Source organism: Triticum dicoccoides, chromosome 5B, assembly GCF_002162155.2.
Source record: "Triticum dicoccoides isolate Atlit2015 ecotype Zavitan chromosome 5B, WEW_v2.0, whole genome shotgun sequence".
Classification (NCBI taxonomy): Eukaryota; Viridiplantae; Streptophyta; class Magnoliopsida; order Poales; family Poaceae; genus Triticum; species Triticum dicoccoides.
In genome coordinates, this window is record NC_041389.1 from 603002246 (window position 1) to 603013199 (window position 10954).

At 46.2% G+C, this 10954-nt stretch overlaps 1 protein-coding gene, 1 long non-coding RNA gene and 1 pseudogene across 2 annotated transcripts; 1 reads left to right on the top strand and 2 right to left on the bottom strand.

Moving 5' to 3' along the window:
• LOC119310243 overlaps window positions 1–2818 on the bottom strand; it is a 6990-nt pseudogene extending 4172 nt beyond the window's left edge.
• A 1051-nt stretch (window positions 2819–3869) lies between these two features.
• Window positions 3870–6586, bottom strand: LOC119306291. Its single transcript, XR_005148910.1, has 3 exons — window positions 5331–6586; window positions 5068–5248; window positions 3870–4347 (listed from the first exon to the last, which is right to left on the bottom strand). It is a non-coding gene; the product is annotated as an uncharacterized LOC119306291 (long non-coding RNA).
• A 1997-nt stretch (window positions 6587–8583) lies between these two features.
• On the top strand, window positions 8584–10952 carry LOC119311969 (cytochrome c oxidase subunit 6a, mitochondrial-like). The gene is made up of 4 exons (XM_037587684.1): window positions 8584–8785; window positions 8904–9010; window positions 9090–9132; window positions 10897–10952. The coding sequence occupies exons 1-4, from the start codon at window positions 8674–8676 to the stop codon at window positions 10932–10934; spliced, it is 300 nt and encodes a 99-aa protein (XP_037443581.1). The 5' UTR covers window positions 8584–8673; the 3' UTR covers window positions 10935–10952.
• Window positions 10953–10954: the final 2 nt, after the last annotated feature.

Sequence of the window (10954 nt, forward strand, 5' to 3'; positions counted from 1 at the left end):
GGCTCATGCGCCGAATAGAGCTCCCTTTTAACCCGGTCGCAAGTTAGTAAAACCAAACTAACCCAAACTACCTTGATTTGCTAGTTATGTATCGATTGATTCGCTAGAGCGCAGGCTGACCTGAGGCCTGAAGTGTGCGCCAACTTCTTTGCACCGTCGCCCTTGCACAGGATCTGCAAGTCCGGCGACACGCCGGACTTCCGGTTTCGGCAGGCGGCGAAGATGACTTGGCAGAAGCTGCCGATCAGGTTGTCGCACCGCTCTGCGTGGCGGTAAACAGATGTAACGCCATGGCCGCGGTGGCGCCGGAGGTCATGAAGGATACCGCCCATTGGTTGTTCTCTTCTAAGTAGGTCAGTAGGGTGTCGGAGAAGAGGGAGGCCACAGTATGTGCCCGGTAGAAGTAGTGGAAAAACGTTGTCCTGGACTGCTCGTCATCGAACTGATTGGTGCCGAAAGTTGGTATGTTTTTGTCATATCCACCGTAGCCGAAGGCGATCAGGTAGATCACGAAGTAGAACACACCCATCACCATGCTAGAGTGCAACGCGCATGGCATATGCGATGTGCCGCAGCCGACTGGTTAGACCAGGTACAGGCGCGACAAGAGCGCGAGAAGCTCGACCCCCTGCAGTGTGAGGGCCTGTTCGCACGGGGGCGGTGGAGGGTGATGGATCTCGAGTAGTATAGGACTTACCAAAGCGAAGATTGCTTGGAAAATGATGAACGTCATGTAATGGCCAAGGTAACAATCACTGAGAAGGGGCATGAGTGTTAGTCTCTTGTGGTGTTTCTTGGACTTCTGGGTGTGTAATAATAAAGTAGATACATTTCGTTGGTTTGGAGAGAATTGTGCTCTCAGGTTTCTTCGTATGTCCCCTCCCCTCCGTCACCCCCACGCGGGCAACCGAGGGGCTCCAACCCTAGCCGTCGGGGAGGGGGGGCAAAAGCCCCCTCAGCAATACACATAGCTCCATCCCTGCGTAGGACGCCCAACATGAACAAAACCTTGTCCACCTGCCCCTTGTTCAAGTCAGTGGGGGGGGGGGAGGGATCCAGCCCTGACGACCGTCAACGGAGGTGTCCTTGTTGACGACGGTGATGAAGACATCGTTTATGTAATTGCCTATCACCTCGGACGACAAGCAGAGGCGCACCCAAAGCTCTTGAATCCGTCGGGCATCTCCACATGGAAGAAGTCCATCAGGGGCACGTACATCAACACCTTAGACATTCCCATTATCGCGTACTGCGGCACCTGCCACAAGATGTGCAGTTCGTTGTTGTTTGCCTCCGTCGTGCTGGCCTTCTTCCTGAAGATCTCGCTGTGCCCGCGATGGCCATGGCCAGTGTGCCGAGAACATGGCCAGCCCCCATTCTCTGCAGGTCGGTAGGTCCGTCCGGGCGTCCAGTGATCCATGCGAGGAGCCGGCAGATGACCCAATCGAACACGACTATCATGGCTGCCACGGTGAGGAGGTTGAACAGAGACATGCTTGAGGGTGGTATTGTGAATGCTCCCCACAGCGTGGTTCGCCTCATTGCGCTCCCTTGCAAGTAAATCCAAACCAAATTAATCAGAACCCGAACCAAGTATGATGCATCCGGCGACACATCCTAACTTCCGGTTTCGGCAGGCGGCGCAGACGACTTGGCAGAAGCTGCCGATCAGGTTGTCGCACCGCTCCGCGTGGCGGTAAACAGCAGTAACACCATGGCCGCGATGGCGCCGGAGGTCATGAAGGCTACCGCCCATTGGTTGTTCTCTTCTAAGTAGGTCAGTAGGGTGTCAGAGAAGAGGGAGGCCACAGTATGTGCCCAGTAGAAGTAGTGGAAAAATGTTGTCCTGGACTGCTCATCATCGAACTGATCGGCGCCGAAAGTTGGTATGTTTTTGTCATATCCACCGTAGCCGAAGGCGATCAGGTAGATCATGAAGTAGAACACACCCATCACCATGCTAGAGTGCAACGCGCATGGCATATGCGATGTGCCGCAGCCGACTGGTTAGACCAGGTACAGGCGCGACAAGAGCGCGAGAAGCTCGACCCCCTGCAGTGTGAGGGCCTGTTCGCACGGGGGGCGGTGGAGGGTGATGGATCTCGAGTAGTATAGGACTTACCAAAGCGAAGATTGCTTGGAAAATGATGAACGTCATGTAATGGCCAAGGTAACAATCACTGAGAAGGGGCATGAGTGTTAGTCTCTTGTGGTGTTTCTTGGACTTCTGGGTGTGTAATAATAAAGTAGATACATTTCGTTGGTTTGGAGAGAACTGTGCTCTCAGGTTTCTTCGTATGTCCCCTCCCCTCCGTCACCCCCACGCGGGCAACCGAGGGGCTCCAACCCTAGCCGTCGGGGGGGGGGGGGCAAAAGCCCTCAACAATACACATAACTCCATCCCTGCGTAGGACGCCCAACATGAACAAAACCCGAAGCTCTTGAATCCGTCGGGCATCTCCACGTGGAAGAAGTCCATTAGGGGCATGTACATCAACACCTTAGACATTCCCATTACCGCATACTGCGGCACCTGCCACAAGATGTGCATTTCGTTATTGTTTGCCTCTGTCGTGCTGGCCTTCTTCCTGAAGATCTCGACTGTGCCCGTGATGGCCATGGCTAGTGCGCCGAGAACATGGCCAGGCCCCATTCTCTGTAGGTCGGTAGGTCCGTCCGGGCGTCCGGTGATCCATGCGAGGAGCCGACAGATGACCCAATCGAACACGACTATCATGGCTGCCACGGTGAGGAGGTTGAACAGAGACATGCTTGAGGGTGGTATTGTGAATGCTCCCCACAGCGTGGTTCGCCTCATTGCGCTCCCTTGCAAGTAAATCCAAACCAAATTAATCACAACCCGAACCAAGTATGATGCATGGCAAGGTTAAATGTTCTTACTCATGGCAAAAGATGATGATTGCCAAATTAACATCAGGATGCACAAAGATTAGATCATTTTACATATATAAATCATCTCCATAAACATGCACAAAGCTACAAGCCTCACAAAATGCAACATTATATAGTTTACAGAAAAAGACTTGGTCATTTTCAAGCCTATATTTTTTAAATAATACATTTTTTCATAAATTCTATAAATAATATGTCGATTTGAAAATTTTCACAAATAATACGGCCTCCATTTCGACTAAGCCGATTAGACCGTGTCGGCTTGTAAGAGGCCCTACATGTCGGCTTGTAAGAGGCCGATTAGGGCCTATCCGCCTATGAAACGCCGATTTGTGTGACACAATCATACATGCATAGGACAGCGAGCCAATTGACTGGAAACTTGCTAGCTCTGTACATGTATGATTCAAAACTTCTGAAGATAATATTTCTCAAACGGTGAATCAAAATTTTAATCCGTTTGCACCATCGTGATGTGCATGACAAATTCTATGAAAAGAGCCCAATATCATTATTTCTTAAAAAAATTGTATGTCATGGACCCACACATCATAGATAGGAGCTGGGATGATCCATATTTGGTACAAAAATTCATCAAACACTCATGTCGGGAATTGGCAGCTCGGAGAACCAGTCAACGTGTGTATCTGCTGAAATCCCTGAATGGACATGAGCGTTGTTGTCGTGTATCCCTGAATGGACATGAGCCTATGGTGATTATGCTAAGCTAAGTAGGACGCCGATGTAATATTCTAACTAGAGGATGGGGTATGCCTCCTGGGCCAACCTGTGCGTGCAAATTAGCTTGCGAACCTATGAATGTGGTTATTCGATCTAGATAAGCACAACCAGCATAGATTTTTCGACAACCAGCATAGATAAGCTATAATGTGTTGAAGAAAAAAGTGCACTTAAGAGAAACATATCATTATAATGTGCATTCACAAGGCAGGAGATCTATATTAGCAGGTAGATCATGGTCTTACAGAGTGGATGCCAGGGCACAGTCATCTATTGAAATCGAAGCCTAAGATACTCCAAAAGACGGTCGATGTCCAAAAGAGAGGCATAGTTCATCCAATCATCACAACAAAGGGATATCATGTCTTAGAGATAAGCTAAAAATGCTAGATGGATGATATTCATAGGCAATGGAAGGGGCTGATGGCATTGCGTCCATAGACGGTGGACGGTGAGAGAAAGGTGGCGCCGGTCCTCACGCTTGAAGTGGAAAGCGCAGATGTCACCCTTTTGGATTTTGGCGTCATGGCGAAACCACGACCAGTTGATCGTGATGGTGGCCCTCTTGTTGGTTCCGAAGATGAATCGGGCGTCGCAGCTCACGGTGCCATCTGCATTCTTGAGTGGGAGGGTGTCATTGTCTTCCTAAATGTACTCCTGCATATTGTCCTTTGTGTACTCCACCTGAAAGTACTGTCAAGAGAAAGAAAAACGGTTAGTTCATGGTAGGACTGCTTGTCAAATGCTTGTCAAACATTACACTTGTACTAACAGGAAGATATAAGAACTACGTAATATTTAGTCAGTTGGAACAAATGCAATAAAAACTATTATGCAAAACATAGTTGAAATAATGTCATTGAGTATAATAGAGTATCATAGTGAGAAAGATTGCCGGTGAAAGAAAATTGGCCTTAGAGATAAACAGAGCAAATCAAAGTTGTATTTGTCACATACAGGGTAGGCATGGTAGTAAAGCATGAGTAGTGATGTTGAAATAATAAAGTGATAAGCCCAGTCACATAGTGGTACTTAAGCAGCATGTCTTCTGTATGAAAAAACAATAAAAAGTAGCACTCCATCGTATGAAGTTATAAGTTTCTACATCGTGAAGTTATTGAATTCATGCTCCAGACAGTTGCTCCAAAAGTCCCAACTGATGAAGAGAGGTGGGCAATATATTTCAACACTCCCCTCGCGTCTAGGCTATGTTAGTCCTTAAACGTGGATTCGATGTATACTGCGTTGGCAGGGTCTTGAACTCAAGACCTCTTGGCTCGGATACCATATTGAATTCATGCTCCAGCCAGTTGCTCCAAAAGTCCGAACTGATGGAGAGAGGTGGACAATATATTTCAATAGAAGTTACTAAGAATTTTTTTTATGAATAGCAGGCTGCATGTTTGAGGATACCATGCGCTGCCCTGGTTTGGCAAATGTCTTGTTAATGGTGCAGACGTAGTAGTCGATCTTGGCTTCTTGTGCCAAAACATTGCGAAGAGCTTATCCACATGATGTTCATAGAGCTTCACTTCATTGCCCCAGAAGCAATGGTCCTCTAGCTCGCCAAAGTACTTGACACCGCAAGGCGTTCCTGCATTTGTTTTGTGTTTTATGTCAGGCGCGCCGCCAACAGAAGCGAGATATTGTTTTGAAAGGACTCTGTGTGTGCTTACCACGACTGATGTAGTTCCAGGGCTCATGTTCGAGGCGTTGTGCATGTAAGTATGAAATTTGAATAATTAGAAATAAGCTAGAATGGAAAGAGACAAAAGAAAAGTTTCTAATTTAGGTGCTGCTATATGAGCAAGTTAAATGCAACAGAGGGTGTATGCATAATTGCATATCAATAGACAGTGAAAAAAAAGGCAAATTTGATTCACAATTATGAGCTGGTGATCAATACTTCTCAGGTTAACATGATTAAATCAGGACGTAAGTACGACAATATGGTTGTTAGAGATACAACGACAGTAAACATATATGGTCTAAAGGAGACACTTGACAGAGGCTGCAAAAAAACATCCCCGGACCACTCACCTGATTGGCAACATGAAAAAACAAAAGAAAGAGGGCACAATATAACAAGAAATGCAACATAAAAAACAAAAGAAAGAGGGCACAATATAACAAGAAATGCAGAGAACATCAGTAGAGACGAGCACGGTAGCAGCATCAAGCTGAGAGGAGTACCTGGCGGTGGCAGGAAGGAGGCGAGTCATTGGGGTCGGGCGGATCGGGTATGCGTCTTGATTCCATGTGGTACTGTATGAACTGGACTTATCTCTCTCAGCATTATAGGTTGGGATGGATTTGAAATAGCAACAAACAAACAAATAGATTTCATTCAGAATAAAGATGTGCCTAATGAGTGAATATGCACCTAGTCAAAATAATCAGCAGATGTGATGTGAGACAGAGCAAAGAGGGATAGGATGGGACAACATATAAATTCAGAGAGAGTAAGGATATCAAAGTATGTGAGTAAGCAATACATGAAACATCATTGAAGTAAGCAATAAAGTAATATTAGAAGTCTGAAGAATTAATACAAAAAAAAGGAAAAGGAGCCACCTCCAAAAATGTCTTTTAGCATAACATGTAATGTGCAGAAGACCAGCAGATAAATAAGAGGATAGATAACTACAACGAATCATCTAGAGAAGACAAGTGTATTCTCAGCTAAAATTTGATTTAACACATAACATTTACGAAATAGACAGGGCTAAAATAGACAATTTCCCCTAAAGCAGAAGAATACCTAGTAAACAAAGCACCCTACCTGTGGTTCCATGGTTGGTATTGGTCCATGATACTTAATTTTACAAAGATCAACAATCTCTGAACATGCTATATTAGACTCCCAACTTTCTTTTTTGTGAAAGCATCCTCAATTACTGAACATTTGCATAAGAATGGAGTCCAACTATGAAAACCTGTTCGAAGAGCAACAATGGTTCCTTAAATTGATTCTGATCCTACAAGGGACGTAAAAAAGTAGTTTTAAAAATGGAAAGTTCATGCTAAGTACAGATAAAAATGCAAGAGAAACTAAAGGAGCAGGTGAATGTAGCTATGTCTCAAAGCCCTCTCTATAAACTTAAAAGTACCGGAGAAATTGCACACACTATCCAGGAAAGCACTCTTGTAGTTGTACATATGCTCTCAAGGAAACATTGTTACATATTTAGCAAATATATCCAAGCATTAAGAGATAACTTCGCTTTGGCTGTTCTGCAATCACACACTCAAATACCTCAAAAATATTCTGTTCATGGTATGCCAAATGTCCTAAGAGAATGAAAAACATCATCACGCATCAACTGCTTTGCTAAGAGTATGCAAAATTTCCCAAGTAAGGCCCCAGACAATGAAGTACAGTATAGTAATTTGATCATCTGCTTACCAATTTGACCGGTGACTGTTGCCGAACCGTATTTAACAAACAATGAAATAGGAGAAGGAAGTGTTAGAACTCCATCTGTCAGCTGCTATTTTACATCTTCTTTCAGTGTGAACCTGGACATTCTAAGTAGGCGAAGACTTTCAAGCTATTTGCATCGATTTACCATTTCAGCTATCATCAATCTATGCAGATCACCCAGTTAGACAAAAGTTGCATCCGAATGCACAAGTATGATGAGCAGGATTGAACAAAACTGCAGTCATTGTACCCGCACCTTGGCGTGGATATGGTACCACTGCCGCTTCTGGTTCGCCATAGGTTCAATGTTCACGGTAGTGGCGCAGCAACTGCTCCCTGGGCTCCTCTCGGCGCTTCCTCCACCTCCGACGGGCCCCCACTTCCACGCGCTGCATCTGATGCCAGAACGGCTCCAAGCTTCTGGTCCGCACGTGCCGCGCATGCGCCCTGATTTGCGGCACACGCGACGACGACGGCCCGGGCAAAGGCGATGCCGACGCGAACCTGGACCTCGAGCCCTCCATCACTCGCGAGCCTGCTGCCCCGGCGGGGCCCCCAATTCCCCACCTCCTCCTTCGCGCCCCAAGTGCGCTGCCCCGACGGGACGATAGCTCGCGGCGTCGCCCGCCTTCTCGCTCTTGTTGTCGTCTTGCCGACGGGGTCGTGGGGAGGAGCACCGTCGCACCTTGCTACGAGGTAGTTCTCACCATGCTCATCGTCTGCCGTGTTGTGCATAGTGAAGAGAAGTGACGCAGCGGTCATGCCCGGAGTGCCACGGCGAGGATGCCGCAAAGCCATCCAGACCCGTCTCTCTCTCGAGCGACGCCAGTTGGCTATCTCTGGGATGATCGCCAGCGCTCAGGTTGATGGCACCCCTGCCGACCACCTCCATCATCTTGATTTGTGATTCGGAAACAAATGGGTAAGAGAAGGCTGTGAGAGAAGGGGAGAGGAGGAGGTGCGTGTTGGCGGAGGTGATTACTGATGAGATGTGAGGGGAGGCGTGGAGACAGAGGGCGTTGCCGTGCGATGCGGATTTGTCTTCGTAGGGAAGGAAACGAAGTTGCCAGGAAATTCAATGGACAAGTCGCTGCGTTTTCTTCCTCTCGCTATAAAATCATCGACAGCACAGTGCCTCTTGCCTACGTGGACGTCGCCAGAGAACGCCCTTTGTGCGACTGTTAATGGGTTTAATGATTACAGTCACACACAAAACCGCATTTGCTCAGGATACTATTAGCTCCTGGTCTGTACAAGGCTACCACCAAATGAGTTGGCTTGCTGTTGTCAGTTGTTTGACGCTACTGAAACTACATGAGTTCGAAACCTGTCTAGAGCATTTATTTTTGCGATTTTTTGAACGCACGCTATGATTTTTCGATGTTGAGGAGGAACGAGTCGTCTTCTTCTTTCCGGTCAACGGGCTACAGCCCATTCGAAAGCCCGAAACAGCATCGGCCCACCAAAACTAGTAGCGGAATAAAAACAGGTCAGGTCAGCCAGCGAGAAGGGAGAGAGAGAGACACCGAACGCGAGCGAGCCAGCCAAATCGACCCCCCGTACCCCGAAACCAGCGGTAGCACCACCACCCACCCATGGCCTCCCTGGCGGCGAGATCCGGCCTCCGCTCCCTGGCGGCGCGCGCCAGGGCCCCGGCCCCGGCGCCGGCCGGACGCCGCATGTCCTCCTCCGCCCACGACGACGCCTGTCCGTACACCTCGCGAACCCCCCCTCTCTCTCTTTTGCCCCGCGCCTCCCGATTCGATCGGCCGTTTGACGCGGATTTGGGGATTTTTCTCGTTTGATTGATGATGATGCCTCGCAGATGAGACGGCCAAGTGGGAGAAGATCACCATCATGGGGGCCGTCACCTGCACCCTCCTGGCGGCCTGGAACCTCTCCAAGGGCCACCCCCACTTCGACGAGCCGCCGGTCAGATCTCGTGCCTCTTGGTATATTTCGGGTTCTGTGGTGGCCTTGGCCCGAGTCTGATTTGTTTCTCGTGTTGCAGGCCTACCCATACCTGCACATCCGCAACAAGGAGTTCCCCTGGGGTATGGATTTTCAACTCCCTTTCTTCCCGTGCCCATTTCAATGCCTACTTCTGTAATTTCCTCCTTGATTTGACTGTCTGCGATGTGATTTTTATGAAAAGTGACCTTGTTTGATTGAATGCGATATGCTTTTGGTTAAAAATCATAATATTTGTATGCTGATTGTTCTAATGTATGGCGGCATTTCGTTTGATGGGTTTCACATTTCCTTCTAGGTAGATGGTGTGTTTCATTTATTAGTTGGATTCAGCTGTACATGACTCACTCACTGAAATACTGAATGATGTACTAATAATTTACAAGAATTGTTTCAGTGTGTACAGTAATAAGTGTTTTTGGGGGGTGCGACGGTGTTTAGGTCATTATTGTGCTCGATCCAAGTGATGCCATTTGTCTATCCTGGAAGTCCTCGAAGAATAGTATAAATTTTACTGACCCATTGAATCATCACCTTAGTTTCTGTACTATGCCACATCAAGCAGTTTATTTGTGACTTCATAATGAATTTTACATGAAAGGATTCGCTTAGCTGGGTTCCCTGAATGTTTGCGAGTCTCTTTGTCATCTTAGGCCTCATTCGGTTTGAAGGATTTTTACAGGAAAAGCATAGGAAAAAAGATTCCATAGGAAAATTTCCTATAGATGCATTTGGTTTGTAGGAAACGCGTACGGGAATTTCATAGAAATACTATTCATTTCCTATGTTTTTCGAGGAATCTACACATCTACTCAAAGCTCATTTTGTGTGTAGGAACGACAGCTTCCTGTACTGTTCCTAAATCCTATGTTTTGGTTTCCTCCAAACCGAATGAGGCCGTAACCTATTTAATGAATTTTCATGCTTACACTTTTTAGCATTTGGGTATGAAGGTAAAGAAAGGCATATGATCAATGCATAGTTCCATGTTGGACCGTAGAACTTCTTTAGAAACAAAGTGCAAAGCTCTTCTTAGCTAAACACGTTCTTAGAATATTAACTGGAAAACTCTCCTTGCACCTTTTGATGCAAATCATTTCAACACATGCTTTGTACACGCTGTGACTGTCTGACCACAAATTTACCGTACTCTGTGATAGAGCTTGAACACAGATTGTACTTGCATCATGCTTTACATGTTCATTGAGCTGTACAAAGTTACAAACTTCTGCTACAGCCTCTTGTTTTGTGGGATGTATTTCTTCAGCCTCTTTTGTGCGTTGCTTTTTGTTTTTGTTGAGCTGAGTGTGTTGCTTATTAGTGCCATTTCTGTGTGCTCAACTACTTACTGTGATTATGTGATCTATTCAGTTGCTACCCCCTGATTCTCTCATGCCTACCATGGGTGATGATAGAATCTAAACCTCTTGATCTGGTAGTATTGTGTTATTCCACAAGGATCATTGCATCTTTGTTAGGAACTCCTTGAAACTTTATGTAATAGATTCATAAAGGAGAGCCATAGTAGAAAACATGACCATAAGTCCATGGTGCAACCGTTGTCATATTTTGAGCATTACAGCATTTACTCAACTACTCAAGTATATTGGTTGAACTATTTTTCCCATCAAAACAAAGATTGTTACTAGGTTAATTTAATCAGATCTTTGCAACATAAAAAAGTTAGGCTATAAATAGTTAGCATGATTGTTGTACTTTTGTGCCTGCTAAATGTTAAGCAGGGGGTTATCTTATTGGTTGCACACTTGCACTTAGTCCCAGTTTATGCTATCTATTATGTTTTGCATATTTCTTATTCTCACATGTCTTAAAATTCTACGTTGCAGGACCCAATGGCCTGTTTGAGGTCAAGCACGACCATTGAGTACTGAATAGTGCATCATA

Coding starts and splice junctions, on each gene's coding strand:
- LOC119311969 (XM_037587684.1), top strand. CDS start 8,674: ATGGCCTCCCTGGCGGCGAGATCCGGCCTCCGCTCCCTGGCGGCGCGC. Junction 9,011..9,089: donor CCCACTTCGACGAGCCGCCG/GTCAGATCTCGT, acceptor CTCGTGTTGCAG/GCCTACCCATACCTGCACAT. Junction 9,133..10,896: donor CAACAAGGAGTTCCCCTGGG/GTATGGATTTTC, acceptor TCTACGTTGCAG/GACCCAATGGCCTGTTTGAG.